Source organism: Carcharodon carcharias, chromosome 7 (assembly GCF_017639515.1).
Source record: "Carcharodon carcharias isolate sCarCar2 chromosome 7, sCarCar2.pri, whole genome shotgun sequence".
NCBI lineage: Eukaryota > Metazoa > Chordata > Chondrichthyes > Lamniformes > Lamnidae > Carcharodon > Carcharodon carcharias.
Window position 1 is genome coordinate 81,043,091 of NC_054473.1, and position 17,115 is coordinate 81,060,205.

The window sequence follows — 17,115 nt, forward strand, 5'->3', positions numbered from 1 at the left end:
ACGTAGGCCCGTGCCTGCACTCCCCCCCCACCCCACCCTAACAGTGTGGGGGGATTTTTCCCCAGGGCTAAGCATAGCCTGCTCTCCATGAATGTGTTTTTCTAAGAAACTATCACGAAAACATTCTATGGACTCCTAGACTACCTTTGCCCATCTGATTTTTCTGTCTGTACGTAAATTAAAATCTCTCATAATTATCGCCGTACCTTTCTGACAAGCTCTCATTACTTCTTCTTTTATATTCTGTCCTACCATGTAGTTACAATTATGAGGTCTGTACAGCACTTCCACAGTTGACTTCTTGCCTTTATCATTTCTCATCTTGACCCACACTGCTTTTACATCTTGGTTTCCTGAACTTAGGCCATCCCTCTCTATTGCGCCAATACCATCATTAATTAGGAGAGTCAACCTTCCATTCTTTCTTACCTTCCTGTCCTTCCTAAAGGTCATGTTCCCTTCAATATTCAGGTCCCAATCTATGTCATCTTGCAGTCATGTCTCTGTTATGGTTATCAGGTTGTACTTATTTATTTCTATTTGCACTATCAGATCATCTGTTTTGTTTCAATTGCTACATGCATTCAGATACAAAGCCTTTTGTTTTGTCCTTTTATTTTTGTAATCTCTATCTTTCTCTGTCCTAATTGTCAGGGACTAAACCAGTCTGCATTTTATTTTAAATTGCTCTCAAGAAGTGTGCAGGCTGCATTTTCTGCCCACTTCCAGTTCCTTCAGTGGCTCAACTTGTTGAACCACTGGTGTCCTAATAGTCATAGTATTCTCACAACATTGTTAGGCTGGGAATTTGAGATCTTATAATAATAGAGTAGGATCGGATCACTCGATAATCTCACTGTGCCATCAGGGTGATCTAGGAGGTCACTTTACAAGTTAACTTAGACTACGTTAGCACTCATTTTTCAGAGTATTTCGCAAATACTTCTTTACTGATCTCCGATAACAAAAGATAATATGGGAAGAAAATAAATGATCATTCTGTCCTTCAAGTCTACTTAATGCACAGACTCTATCAAATTAAAATAATCATAGAAGGAAGGTTGCATGAAATTTCTTCTGAATTTTTAAAGAGAATTAACTAAAACTGCAGAATGCCTGTCCAATGCATGTCTTATCTCAAAGACTGAATTCTTAAATGTTAATTAGTTCCTTCTCCTGGTACGAGCAATACAGTAATTATCATGTTCCATGAGTTACTTTATCTTATTATTAAGCAATTTTTTTATCCATTAGAAGTTCAGAACATAGCATTAGCTGGCTTTACTGGGAGCCTGCATACTTGCATCTCATTTTAAAAGACCTGGATCATTTCCAAATCAGCTGTTCAATCACCTTGTCGAAGCAGGTAAACATTACCATCAATTTCTGTCAGGTAAAAATATCAAGGGATATGGATAAAGGATGGGTAAATGGAGCTAAAGTATGGATCAGTCATAATATAACCGAATGGCATAATCCGGGCTGAATGGCCTAATCATATTACTAATGTTCCTTTTAAATTCCCAAATAACTTGATAACTTTTTTTTAAATTTATGGTTTCCACAAAATCTTTCATTTTTTTCCTTTTTGTTTACTCATTAGGTTTCCCATAATTTGTTTTCATAAATAGAATTGAAAAAGCAGAGAGAGTGCATGATCCAGTTCTTTAAAATGCTAAAAAGCACTGATTAAGTAGAGGTCAACAGTTTAATTTTAAACTTGACCTGGAAGTATAGTTCTAGAGAACAGAAGTAAATAAATAACATGTTTCATTAAGAATAAAGAGTAGAATTTCATCCAGAATAGTATGTAGAACAAACTCCTAAAAAGGAAGTTAATGTTGTTGTGGTTTAACCATAACAAAAATAGAGGTGTATGAATATCTGGTTAGGAATGTGATTGAAGGAAATGGAAGAAAGAGATAACCAAATAGAGCACAATGATAACTGCTTGTTCATGAAAACATAACCTTTTCTCACCACAATGGGACATATATGACCCTTCTTTCGTCACTGCTGGATCAAAATCCTGCAATTTCCTTACCAATACCATTGTGAGAGCAGTCACCACGAAATGGCAATGTTCCAAAATAAGATCCACTATTAACTTCTGAGGGATAACCAATAATTGTGGCCATACAAGCATCACTTAGGAGAATTTTTGTTCTAAACCGTTACACAACTGAACAAGCACTCTGCCTTATTTTAAATTCTGACATTATGGAAAAGCTGTCTAAACAATATTTCCCTAACCATGAGGAAGTAGAGCTTGACAGTATTTCAAATCTACTGCTGTCATGTAGTCAGTTTGATGCAACTATGTTTCCAATCTTTTTCAACTGATTGTTGTATTTTTCAGTCAGGATTGTAAGTCATGTGGGGAATTTAATAGAAGCTTAAATAATGCCCTCAGTGCAATTTTAAATGCACTCAGAAAAATAAGGCAATTTTCAAAAAATCAACTGCTGGCAAAAAGCCATCAAGTTTCCTAAAAGCTCACCAATCTCTGAATGAAATAAGTTATTTTTCGTTTGCATTTTTCGACATGAACTCAGGAAGAAAAGTCTGACTTTTAGCCACTACGCTGGACTATATGATTCTTTTTCTTTTACTTACTTCTGCCCACTTACTGGCTTTTCTGTCTTTAACAGTGGCTGATCATTGCAGTTTTTCCACTGGCCCTGCTCTTCCAGAATTGACAGCTCACCTAAGGGCTGTATTTCTGCTCTTTTTGTTATTTGGCCTTGTTAGCTCTTCTCCAACTATTTATTCTCTTCTTTATTATCACCCTGCAAAATACAGTGTTCTGATAAACACATCTAATATCCTGAGTGCAATTCTGAACCATGCACAACACAGCCTTTGAAATGTCCCAAAGTCTTCAATCAATGAAGAACATTAAAAGTGTAGCCAAGGAAACACAGAATTCAGTTTGCACAGAACAAAGACCAACAATCAGTAATAAGGTAAATGAGTAGATACTTTTTTAAATCATGTCAGATGTGGGGTAAATATTGGTCAGAACACTGGTAGAACTCCTCTGCTCTTTGACAAGTAGCGCCTTGGCATGCTTCCACCTGGGAGGTAGTGGTTGGTGTCTCGTTTTAATAAATAAGAATAGAGGAATAATACTGGGAATTTTCTAGGCTAACAAGCATAGTCATTAAAGTACAGGAGTCACTTTGGATTTATTTACTGGTGCTTAAGTTAATTGATAAAATTATGAGAGATTTACTTAATCAACATCAACATTTTAAAATGATGTTAGTGTATTATGTGAGGATAATTCAGTTTTAACATAAGAGAGACATACATTTTTATCTTTTCCATTTCAGGGATGTTGGTTATAATTCATTGAACTAGCATCCACAGAGTACCTGAGCAACATATTTCACCAGATTATGATTAAATAATCTGTTAGTGCCACAAATGCCTAAATTTTGAAAGCATTAAATGTATAATTCTTGGACACACGGCTGATTCTTGGTTTTAAAATATTTAACATTTTAATTAAATTAGATGTTATTTTTTGCTTTTCTAAACCCCTCTTAACAGCTGAATGATTAGCCTCTAACTCTGACTAATCCTATTTTACAAACTGTAGCTTTCCAAAAATAAAATATGTATTTGTACAAATTAACAAAAGATTACTGTGGAGCAATAAAATTTAAAACTAAACTTTCTTTTGGTAATTCTTCCCATGTGATGCATCACACATCCATATTTAAAACAAGCTACATTCCTAATTATGTGGGAGGGTTGGACAGTCCAGCTATAGAAAATTCTTCTGATGCTGCCAATGTCTTAAGAATAGCAGTAGGCTGTTTGGCCTTTCGAGCCTGTTCAGCCATTCAACAAGATCATGGTTGATCATTTAACTTAACTTCACCTTCCTGCACTATCCCCATAACTGCTAATTCCCTTAATTCTCTATTGACCTCTGTCTTGAATATACTCAATGACTGAGCATCCACAACTCTCTGGGGTAGAGAATTCCAAATATCCACAGTGTTTTCAGTGAAGAAATTTCTTATGGTAGTCCTTACCGGCCGACCCCTTACTCTGAAATTGAGGCCCCAATGTTCTAGATGCCACAACTATGGAAACGTTTTCTCAGCAGATACCTTAAGAATTTTATATGTTTCAATTAGATCACCTCTCATTCTTCAAAACTCCAGGGAATATAGGCCTAATCTACTCAATTTCTCCTCACAGAACAATCCCCTCATCCCAGGAACCAGTCTAGTGAATCTCTATTGCACGCCCCCTGGAGCAAGTATATCCTTCCTTAGGTAATGAGACCAAAACTGCACATAGTACTCCAGGTGTGTCTCACCAATGGCCCATGTAATGGTAGTTAAGATTTATTTACTTTTATACTCCAATTCCTTTGTAACAAATGTTAGCACACCACCTGGCTGCCTAATTCCTAACTGTACCTGCATGCTAACTTTCTGTAATTCATGCACAAGGACACCCAGGTGAGATTGAGACTTGTGTGTTTAAAGACTCCCTTGCAGAATCAAAATGTAGCTATGGAAAAACATAAAGAGCTAAAAAAGATGTTGAATATTACTTCAGTTGGTAGCAGCACCATGCATGCCATTAACTGGGATCTGTACATAGTTTAAAGATTAAAAATAAACGGTTCATGTTAAAACATACACGTCTCAAGATCTCATAGTTTGAAACATCAAACAAACCCATAATGCAACAATCTGTAACCTCATGGCCTGGTATATCCCCCACTCTACCATTACCACAAAGCCAGGGGATCAACCCTGGTTCAATGAAGAATACAGGAGGGCATGCCAGGAGCAGTACCAGGCATATCTAAAAATGAGGTGTCAACCTGTTGAAGCTCCGACACAGGACCATTTGCATGCCAAACAGCACAAGCAGCAAATTATTTTTATTGAATTGAATTCAATAAAAGTATCATTCAATTAAAAGTTGACCACAGAACCATTGTCAATTGTCGGAAAATTCCTTCTGGTTCACTGATGTTCTTTAAGGGAGGAATCATGCTGTCCTTAACTAGTCTGGCCTACATGTGGCTCGAGACCCACAAAAATGTGGCTGACTCTTAACTGGGTATGTCCTGTCCCACCGGCAGAACAGACCCAGTAGAGATGATGACACAGTGGTATACAGTCAGGAGGGAGTTCCCTTGGGAGCCCTGAACATTGACTCTGGACCAGATGAAGTCTCATGGCATTAGGTCAAACATACAAGGAAACCACCTGCTGATTACCATGTACCATCCCCTCCTCAGATGTTTTCAGTACTCCTTCAAGTTAAACACCACTTGGAGGTAGTGCTGAGGGTGTCAAAGGCACAGAATGTAATCTGGGTGGGGGACTTCAATGTCCACCACCAAGAGTGGCTCAGTAGCACCACTACAGACTGAGCTGGCCGAGTCCAAAAGGACACAGCTGCTAGACTGGGTCTGCAGCAGGTGGTGAGGGAACCAACAAGAGGGAAAAACATACTTGACCTCATCCTCATTGACCCGCCTCCCACAGGTGCATCTGTCCATGACAGTATTGGTAGGTGTGACCACCGCGGAGTCCTTGTGGGGTCATAGTCCTGTCTTCACATTGAGGGTACCCTCCATCGTGTTGTGTGGCACTACCACCATGCTAAATGGGATAGATTTTGAACAGATCTAGCAACTCAAGACTGGGCATCCATGAGGCGCTCATGGATGTAACCTCAAGGCCCAACATATCCCCACTCTAACATTACCATGAAGCCAGGGGATCAACCCTGGTTCAATGAAGAGTGCAGAAGGGCATACCAGCACAGCACCAGGCATAGCTAAAAATGAGGTGTCAACCTGGTGAAGCTACAACACACGATTACTTGCAAACCAAACAGCATAACCAGCAACAAACAGACAAAGCTAAGCAATTCCACAGCCAACAGATCAGATCTAAGCACTGCATTCCTGCCACATCTAGTTGTGATTGATGGTGGACAATTAAACAACTCACTGGAGGAGGAGGCTTCCCAAACATCACCATTCTCAATGATGGGGGCAGCCAAGCACTTCAGTGCAAAAGATGAGGCTGAAGGATTTGCAACGATCTTCAGCCACAAGCGCCGAGTGGACGATCCAACTCGGCCTTCTCTGGAGGGCTGCAGTATCACAGATCCCAGTTTTCAGCTAGTTCAATTCACTCCACTTGATATCAAGAAACAGCTGAAGCCACTGGATACTGCAAAGGCTCTGGGCCCTGACAATATTCCAGCAATAGTACTAGGGACTTGTGCTCCAGAACTCGCTGAGCCCCTGGCCAAGCTGTTCCAGTACAATCACAACACTGGCACTTACCTGGTAATGTGGGAAATTTCCCAGGTATCTAACAAAAACCGGACAAATCCAACCCAGGCAATTACTGCCCCATCGGTCTTCTCTCGATCATTAGTAAAGTGATAAAAGTGGTCATCAACAGTGCTAACAAGCAGCACTTGCTTAGCAATAACCTGCTCACTGACATTCAATTTGGGTTCCACCAGTGTCACTCAGCTCCTGACCTCATTAGAGCCTTGGTTCAAACTTGGACAAAAGTGCTGAACTCTAGAGGTGAGGTGAGAGTGACATCAAGGCAGCATTTGACCGAGTATGGCATTAAGGAGCCCTAGAAAACCTGGAGTCAATGGGAATCAGAGGAAAAATTCTCCACTGTTTGGAGTCATACGTAGCACAAAGGAAGATGGCTGTAGTTGTTGGAGGTCAATCATCTCAGTTCCTGGATATCCCTGTGGAAGTTCCTATGTGCACATCCCAGTTAATGGAATGCATGGTGTTGCTAGCTACTGTCACCAACTGCTTCCAGAATATTCTCTGAGTCTAATTGCATGTGACTCTTTCCATCAAATAGCGGGCAGTGCTATTTTCCAGTCACACATTAACCCTTGCTCTGTCGAGCATCTTTACATCACAATGGCATGCAGGCACATACAATATCATACAACAAACCTCGTGTCCCTTTCGATCTAAAGAGTGCCTTTACCTATCCAATATCCATGCAAATCATGTTGAGATCCGAGAATCAAAGACAGAACCATTGGCACTGCACCCTGGCTTTCAGATAAGAAATCAGCTGGCTGTGATCTTCCTGACTGGCTGGTCTCACTCTATCAGAACCTGGCTCAAGTCATAAACTACCAGATTCACTGACTGCTCATTAACTAAGCAAATAGATGATCTTCAGTACATTTACAGTAAATTACAAGTGCTTTCTAAACTCCTCAAAATATCAAAATAAAAAAGTTACATTTCCTGGACTAAACTTCAATGGAAGAATGGTACTTAAAACTTAGTTACTCACTTTTTATGTGGCTACTATCTACCATGAAGTTCTCTGATAAGACTCATATCTCTGAAGGAATCAGAATGACTGGCCAGGTGAGTTCAGGTAGTCAGGTATAAGCCTAGCATCAGAAGCTACTGATTAGGAAATTGCTGGTCAAAGGTATTACAAAGAAATACAACCCAAACCCTCTTGCAAGCCTGACTCACATTTTCATCACACAAAGAGCTATGAATCAAACTTATTACTGTCACAAGATCCCCAGATTTGCAATCAAATAGATGTTTCAGTTGATGGGATTTGACTTATTAATCAGCACTATATACTTTTAATTATCTGTTAAGTAGATCCCAATCCACAATTGATGCCAGCAATCAAACCACACCTAAAGCTTTTCTGAACAAACCAGGTAAGCTAAAACAAGTGAACGAAGTCTTACAGACAAAAACAGAACCCCCCCAACACCTTAAACCAGCTTATATTTCAACTCTTTCTTGGACTCGAACTCAAGTTCTGTCGAAGGTCATGAGGACTCGAAATGTCAACTCTTTTCTTCTCCACCGATGCTGCCAGACCTGCTGAGTTTTTCCAGGTAATTCTGTTTTTGTTTTGGATTTCCAGCATCCGCAGTTTTTTTGTTTTTATTTTTGAAGTCTTACAGACGACTGACTAGGACCTGAAATTGGAATTTGAATTTAGACCTAACCTCCAAACTGGAAACTAAATCCCCTCACTAAATAGCAGTCAAACGTATTATAAAATAAATCACGCTGTACTTAAAAATGCAGAAATTGCATATTCCATACACAATAAAGATCTCCTTGAATCACAATTCGTTGAAATTTAAATATTTTGAAATCCTGAAATTTCCCACATAAAGATTTCTTAGGTTGAAAAAGTAACCCAAAAGAAAGGAATTAAAAGCGGAGCCAAAGTCAACATCTGCTCCTAAGTGTGCCTCCTGGTGGATAACTATTAAGTAGCAGAAGGGTGAGGTCAATTTGGTTGCCTACCCTTGTGGCCCAAGAGACTGGGGAAGAAAAGCAAGTTACGAAGTAAGTTACAAAGATTTTATGAATAGAGAGACAGAATTGACCACATTCTACATGAAGATTTGAGGTGTTTTTTGCAGGTACACAGATTAAAGCATTAATTTTATACACTTTCATCTAAATTTACAGTTCTTTTGAACTGTACAACTGGCTGCTTATGACTTGTCTTAGAAAACATCCTGCACCTCGTGAAGCAGTTTCATACGCAACAACCCCATCAGAAATATCTAGAGTCTTCATTTCTATTGAACTTCATTACATCTTTAGTTCCTATTATTCCTTAGTACTACTGTAGCAGATCCCATTAAAAATTCAATGGATCCATTTTGTTAATAGAAAACACTTTGAACACAGGAACAGATACAAATATAAATGGCTCTTGTGCAAAGTTATGTTCTTTAAGAACTCAGGACCAAGATCCAAACATTGAACCAGTGCTCCCACAAAATAAACACTGAAGAGAAGTTAAGCTTACAATCACTTTACATAATTTTTTTCAGCAATTAGGGAAAATAAATGTTATGCACTTACCACATAGAGCTGTTTCCAAAGCATTACCCATTCTTGTAATGTGGCTGTGACCTCAGTTACAATTGAATCTTCCACTGGAACCACTGTCTCAAACTGGCTGCAAAATAAAACACAAAGAATTGCACTAATAGCCTCACAAATCTACAACACAAAACACAATGAACATTTGTCTCAAATTAGTTTTTACTTGTTTTCTCTAACAACTGTTCATCAGAATGAGCAAGGGGTGATGGTAATTTAGCCCCAAAACACTCAGAACATTTTGTCCAGCCTCTTGCACCACCAACAACACATTGCCAATGTAAGTTTTCTATTCATCTATCATTTCTGACTGAGATGTAATGAAAGCAGAAAATTACAAAACATAATAAAAATTTCAGAGATATTGATAAGATTAATAGAATGAGCAAAACTGTGACAAATGGATTTTAATGTAGGCAAATGTGAAGTTATTCACTTTGCACTTGAAAAGGATAGAACAAAATATTTTTTAAAATGAGGAGAATCTAGAAAAAGAGTAAATAGGTGTGGATCTGGATTTCCATCTTCAAGACAGGTATTGGGAGTCAGGAATTTTCCTGACTCCATTATCCCATCACTGTTGTGGAGGTGCCTGCCTGCACTATTTTCATGCTGTGGAGGCAGGTTCGTGATGTAGACAGTTCCGCTGACTCTGACAGCTTCACAGAGTTGGAAACAACACAGATATGGAGGTGGAAAAATCACGTTGCGGCCCCAACATAAATGCCTACCTCTGACGCCATTTTTGAGAGGTTAGACTGATGAGTAGGCAGCTGGCCCAGTACTGTGGAGTCTTCCCATACTCTTGTCAGGTGACTAGTGAACTTTTCTCTATGTGGTGGCCCGTATGTTAAAAACCTGTTGTAAAGGTAGCCCAGCATGAGTCTACCCCATGAAAATTGCAAATCCCTTGTTGGCTACCTATATTTCTCATGTGACTGCCACACATTGCACTGACCCACAGCTGCCACTTGTACCCAGGGGCTGGGAGAAGGGTGTGCAGATGGTATCAAATACTGGGGCTCGAGGGTTGTGGTGGGGGCAGTCTCTGTGTTGTAAATAGAGTTTCTCATCGTCCAGGCTGAGCAGCTAGAGCTGCAGACCTGACGGGCTGGCTTAAAAAAAGATCTGTCAGGCTGAGAGTTCCAATTTTTAAAATCTGGTCTGTCAGTGTCTGTAAATTTCACTGAGTTGCTGCACTGCTCCTTGCAACCCTTGGGTAGCTTCATGGTTTCAATTTTTTTTTGAAAAGCCCGCCAGAGAAATACAAAGCTGCCCGAAAATCAGCAGCGGTTGTGCAGCAACTAGGAGCGTTCTTGCTTGAAAAAAGGTAAGTCAAATCCGCGTAATTTTAGTACCAATTGGATACTATGCATGAGTGTGGGCGTTTTGGGGGAAGGTTAGTGTGGAATAGAGGAGATCGGTGGGGGGGGAGTTGGGGGAAATTAGAGGGGGTTTGGGGTTGAGGTTGTGGAGGAGATTGTGGGAAGTTAATGGGGGGATGGGGTGAGTTTGCGGGGGGATGGGGGTGAAGTTGCGGGAGAGGTTAGGGGGTGTTAAGGGGGAGACGGGGTGAGATTGGAGAGGGGTTTGGGGAAGTTGGAGGGAGGGTGGGGTGGAGGTTGGGAGGGAGGGTAGGGTGGAGGTTGTGGTGGGAGATTGGGGATGTGAGGGAAATTGAAGGGGTACAGTCTATACCTTGTCCCTTCCACTGTTCGCATTGGGCATGCTGTTTGATACGATCCGCCAGTCTTTGTGACATACGGCCTAAACGCCTAGCTTGATGGCAGATTCCTGTTAGTGCCGAGTATCACTCATGTTGCTACTGTTCCCCAACCAGCCCATGCTTGCAAAATGCAAAACACAGTGTCCAACATTAAATGTGACTCTGTGATTGGACAACCTTTGTTAGATAATCCTCAGTGTGCTAAGAATTATGCTGACAACCAATTTAAGATTGTCAATTGGGCTTGCAATGTGGCACATTTGCATGTATTGGAAGCTACATATATTAACATGCAGGGCCTGCTCTTTGCAGACAGAAAGAACATGTACATACAATGCGGCTGTTTCAGCTAAACAAAATAAATGACAGCCATTCACTGCCTCATTCCTCAGGGCAATGCCTTGACCAATCAAGGTCAAGCTGCCTGGTTTAAATTTCTAACAATGCTTGGCAGTTAACTGTCAGTCACCATCAGTGGTGCAATCTCCATGGCAACGCCACTTGCCAATCAATCAACACTCTCTTCACATACAGTATAAATTGTTGTTTGCCCCCTTAAATTGGTATTCCTGCGAATGTCCTGATGAGTGCAAGACAAAAAGCTTAGACGTGTCTCTTTATCTCAGCAATACTACCCGGTTTGTTTAATAGTCACGGTGGGATCACCTATAGGGTGTACCTATAGGGACAGTTGATCAGCAAGTCTGAAGACCCTGCTGACTGCTGCTTCTCACTGAAATATATATTCAATCTCTACTATGAACACAACTTTATCATATTTCAATACCTCAAAAAAACTCAAAAAAGCACCTAGAATGCAATAATAGGTGAGTAGACAAAAGGACAAGATTAAAGTCATTGAAAAAGACTCTTGAAAATCATGTGCAGTGTAAAACAGGTTACTTTCAGGGCTTGGAGCTCAATCACAAGCATTTATCAGTTTCAGACTATGTTATGCACTATGACAATGATATGAACTAGAGGAGGGGAGATACAGGCACTAAAAGTAGTGCAAATGGCCTGCATGCCAATTCCCTGGCTCCAGCTGGGGCCCAGCAATTTTTGTGGAGGTGGGATGGGAGCGCAGTCAATAATGGATCCAGATCATTAATAGCCACTTCAGGCTAATTACAGGAGGCCAACAGGGAATTTCAAGTCAGTTTCTAATAACTCGCAGGCATCTGGGGCCAATATAACTGCTTGGATGTGGCCTCCCAGTGGAAGACAAGGGCTCCAGCAATCTAGGCAGGCTCAGAGTTTCTCCCTGCCTAACAGGGTGCTGCAGCAGCCTCAGTTTGCTCTGAACCATCCCAACCCTAACCCCAAGCCCAAGAGCAATAGTTGTGGCTTGGTTGCAAAAGTCACTTTTAAATTTAATTTTTAAAAAGTTGGACACAGGATGCCTCTATTTTGAAGTACCCTCTCCCTTATTTACCTTCCATTGTAGCCTGCTGCTTCTTTCAAGCTGAAAGACCTCTGATTGGTCTTCCAGCTTTGAGAGTCCTTAACTGAACAGCAAGCCTGCCTTCTAGCCAATATTTGGCCATCCTGAGGAAAATCACAATAAGTAACTGGTTCCCACACAGAGTGGTGGTGATGATTTTATTGAGCCCACAAGAGTGGGAAATGTGGAATGTGGGATGAATTAGGCAGAAGCTGAAATTTCGATTGCCCAACAGTGGGTTGAGATACCAAGATTAAGTCAGTGGCATCTTCGCAGCATATTGTACCTCATGCCGGCCTGTGGCAAGTTCGTATTTGTAATACATATGCATGCTATGAATACTCATCAGCATGAAACTTTTTATAATTACATCCAACCTCAAGATGAAGCCAGAGGTGAATGAGAATTGTGTGGCATGTTAGTTTAAAGGTGATGTATACCACTCAGTTTTGTGCACTTGTGTCTAAGGCCAGCAATCCTCTTTGCTGAACTCTGCGGCACAAGGGAAGGGTGCAAGAGAATGGCAACTTGCATGGAGGCTCAGTACTGGCAAGGGCAAGTCTGGGGTAGTGGGGGCGGGGGACAGGGTGGGGTGTGTGAATTGGGACTGGGGGTACTGAGGAGTGGAAGAGGGAAGGGCCTACCATATTGGGTGTTTGGTGGAGTTTTCGTTACGGACAATGGAAAGAGTTGAAAATCTTATTGCCCATCAGTTCTCTGGGTGAAATCCATGGATACACATGTTCCCATCTTATTGTCTGCTTTCTTCACAGTTTAATTTCTGGAATTGAACTATGCATCTCGTACACCCAATATTCCTGCAACCTCAGGAGCAGTAGGAGATGATGTGACAAAGGTGGGGTCTTGCCAGTCAAAAAAAAAGGCTGCAACGCTAGCTGCAGGTCAGCACCAGAAGGGGAGACTGGTCAGGATGCAGCCATTCAGGGAAGGCAATATAGAAGAAAAGGTCGCTGACGGTAATGCTTTTAATGTGGTGTACATGGAATTTTAAAAGGCATTTGACACAGTGCCACACAACAGACTTGTGAGAAAAGTTATTGCTCATGGAATAAAAGGGACAGCAGCAAAATTGGCAGAAAAGTAGGAAGCAGAGTGTAATGGTCAATGGATATTTTTTGGGCTGGAGGAAGGGTGTGTAGTGGAGTTCCCCAGGGGTTGGTATTGGGACCTTTGCTTTTTCTGATATATATTAATGATCTAGATCTTGGTGTGCAGGGGACAATTTCAAAGCTTGCAGATGATGCAAAGCTTGGGAGTTATGTGAACTGTGAGGAGGACAGTGTAGAACTTCAAAAGGACACATACATGTTGGTGGAGTGGGATAGGTGGCAGATGAAGTTCAATGCAGAGAAGTGTGAGGTGATGCATTTTGGTAGGAAGAACATGAACAGACAGTATAAATAAGGGGTGAAATTTTGAAGGGGGTGCAGGAGCAGAAAGACATGGGTGTATATGTGCATAGATCATTGAAGGTGGCAGGACAGGTGGAGAGAGCAGTTAATAAAGCATATAGTATCCTGGGCTTTATTAATAGACTACAAGAGCAGGGAGGTTATGCTGAATTTACATAAGGCACTTGTTAGACCTCAGCTGGAATATGGTGTACAATTCTGGGCACCACATTATAGGAAGGATGTGAACACATTGGAGAAGGTGCAGAAGAGGTTTACAAGAATGGTTCCAGGGATGAGAAACTTCAGCTATGAGGATAGATTGGCAAGGTTGGGACTGTTCTCCTCGGAGAGAAGGCGGCTAAGAGGAGATTTGATAGAGATGTTCAAAATCACGAGGGGTCTGAACAGAGTAGATAGGGAGAAGCTGTTCCCACTCGTAAAAAGGATCAAGAACGAGAGGGCACAGATTTAAAGTGATTTGCAAAAGAAGCAAAGGTGACGTGAGAAAAACGTTTCTCACACAATGAGTGATTCAGGTCTGGAATGCACTGCCTGGAAGTGTGGCAGAGGCAGGTTCAATCAAGGCATTCAAGAGGGCATTGGATGATTACTTGAATAGAAACAATGTGCAAGGATACAGGGAAAAGACAGGGCAATGGCACTAGCTCATAATGCTCATTTGGAGAACCAGTGCAGCCACGATGGGCCAAAATGCCTCCTTCCACACCATCAAATTTCTGTGATTCTGTGAAGACGAGGACTGACATTTGGCAGCAAAGTTGTGGCTATGATGCAGAGCCTCCCTTTTTGTCCAGTAGGCTCTTTTATAGCCCGCCAGTAGCTATAGCATTGTTAGCTGAAAGCTGATTTCACCAGTGAATTGCACGTGTTTCCAGTAGCATGCCACTGGCACTTTAAATTTTAATTGCAATTGCATGGGAACCTGGCAAGAGCAAGAGAGTGGAAGTGGTGCACAGTGCCAGGAACAGCACACACATTTAAAAGTCTGCCCAGCTGGGGCATCTGATCCACATTTCAGCCTGATGGCAGGGTTCAGAAGCCCACAGTGAAAATCATGCCTATAGTTTGGTCTTCAATTATTTTTGAGTTCCAGGGATGAACAGATAATAGATAAATGTAAAGTGCAAGCAAGCTATTTTTCCCCCTCCTCATGATGACATGGCCTAGACTTATTGTGCAGAGAACATGAAGTGGAAACCTGGACTTTACAGTCTACAATATACTATAGAATTAGATTTATTTATTTTAATTCTTCTTCCATAATTATTAATGAAATTTTAGCCTACGGTTTTAGAACAGGGTGTATGGTCAAACAGTGGAAAACAAGACAGAAAGCTTTTGAAATAAAAGAAGATACAAATCTATGGGAACAGATTGCAAGCTTCAACGGGTTTTAGAGTTGCAAACGCTAGGGACAAGTAAGCTGGCTCAAGTTGTACTGTAATGCTCCATTACCTCTAGGTCAATGGATGGTAGCTTGCAGCACCAAGAATTGTACTCTTTCTTTCTCTCTTCTGAATAAACAAAAATACATTAAGCGTGATGATACAGATGACTGCATCTGAAAGGCAAATTCACTCGATTATATGATATGCTGCTTTATCATTTGTTTCCAATCCTAAATCTCAACAAATGACATCCATAACAAAAAACAGATATGGATCATGATAAACCTCTTCTAAATGAGCAGTAAACAGGCCCATGAAAAAGCAAAATAACAAGCGGTGCAGTCACTGGGCAGAACTTTCTGCGCCCGCTGGCATCAGGCGAGTTTGACGGCGTGAGTGGATAATATGTTGAAAAGGCTAAAAACTGGTTTCATGATGTTGTGAAACCATTTTGCAATCGTTCACTTTGCCTGTTAATGGCAGACCACATTTTCCACTGTCAGATGCTGGGAGCTTCACTCTAATACATCTGCTATCACTATAAACCCAGCTCACCAGAATTATTGCCCCACGCTGGATCATCCGAGCATGTCAGCGGGAAAACACGCCAGTGCAGAACATGTCATGATAAGTGTGATATGTAGAAGTTGGAACTTACCATCAAAGCCTTGCTGACATCGCGAGCATCCGAGAAGCAGAAGATGCTGGAGCCCAGCAGCAACACAACCCTGGAGGAACATCCATGGCACGCTGGGCGGATTCTCATGGACATGGCTCGGCCGCGTAGTACCACATGGAAGGTGGAAAGTCACCGCTGAGAGTCTGCTCAGCCTCTTGACCATGGTCTGCAACGGATGATTGTCAAGGGGGTGGGAGAGGAAGGTCCAGCTGTGTTTGGGAGTGGAAGATGTACCGGGGGGGGTGGTGGGACAGGAAGGTCTAGGTTCGACTTGGGGGGGAAGGTGTGTTGGCGGGGCGGGGTGGGGGGGGCGCATGGAGCGGAGGTGGACCGAATAACGGGGAGAATACAGAGAGGAGGAGCAGTCTGGTGTCCGGTGGGGGAGCATTGGAGTGCGGAGGAGGGAAGGAGTCATCCAAAGGGAGGAGAAGGAGGAGGATTCCGCAGTGGGTGGAAGGGGGAAAAGGAGGATTGCGGAGGGGTGGGAGGAGGATTCCGGAGGGGGTGGGAGAGGAAGGAGTATTCCAGAGCTGGCGGGGTGGGAAGCAGGAATCCAGAGGCGGGGGGAAGGGATGGGGACTGGAGGGGGGAAGGAATAAAGTTGTGGTGGGGGAGGAGGACTAAGGGTAGAGTGGGGTGGGGGAGAGGGGAACAAGTTTTGATGGCGGTGGTGGGGAGTTCTAGGGTCTAGGGGATGGGGAAGTGTGCAATCCCAAGGGGGAAGGAGTCTGGAGGGGGTTAAGTCCAGGTGAATGTGCAAGGGAGGACTCTGATGAGATCATGACTGCCACCTGGGGAGCGAACTGAGGGTGGGCGTAGTATGAGGGAATGGTGAGAATGACTAATGGCATAGTGAGGCGGTAGGGTGGGAGGGTGAGGGTGCAATGGTATCAATAGAAGGGACAGTGGGAGTGGTTGATGGGTACTCGGAGGCAGACACGGACTCTGGGGATGAGAAGGAGGTGGTCAGGGAGGTTAAGGTGGATGGGGGTGGGATTTTCAGGAAGGTAGGGAATGTGCACGTTCACCTGGACATCCCTGAAAGAAAACAGTTGTGGCTGGTAGGTGACAGTGGGGAGGTAGAAGGTGATGCCGGGGAGGTTGACAGTGATGGGGGAAAAGGAAATGCATGACTGGAGGAGGGGAAAGGACAGGGGACCTCAAGAAAAACTGTACCACTACCATTTTTACTAAAGTGGAAGTGAAACGAGACTCATGGTGGGCGAGAACAGGTGCTGCATGGGAGTGTGCTCAGGGGGTGGGCGGAGGTGCAGGTCAGCTCAGATGGACAGCTGAAAGTGAACCCCAGCAGACAGCATTGAAAAAGCTCAGAACATGCCCTCCACACACAACTTCTCCCTCCAGAATCACTCATGTGCTGGCTGTGTGCAGCTGAACTGCTAGTTGGGGGGCAGATGCAAGGGGCTGACTTGTGAAAACTGTAAATTAAGTTGAAAGTGCAAATATTTTCAGATTGTAAAGTGATAAAATGTGTTCATCCATACAACCGTGATCAGAA

At 42.4% G+C, this 17,115-nt stretch overlaps 1 protein-coding gene across 1 annotated transcript in view; it reads right to left on the reverse strand.

The window, feature by feature from the left end:
* Window positions 1-17,115, reverse strand: part of dock3 (dedicator of cytokinesis 3) — a 1,401,685-nt gene that overhangs the window by 1,042,477 nt on the left and 342,093 nt on the right. Inside the window, 1 exon segment of the mRNA XM_041191502.1 lies at window positions 8,903-8,999. Within this exon segment, the coding sequence (XP_041047436.1) occupies window positions 8,903-8,999 (97 nt within the window).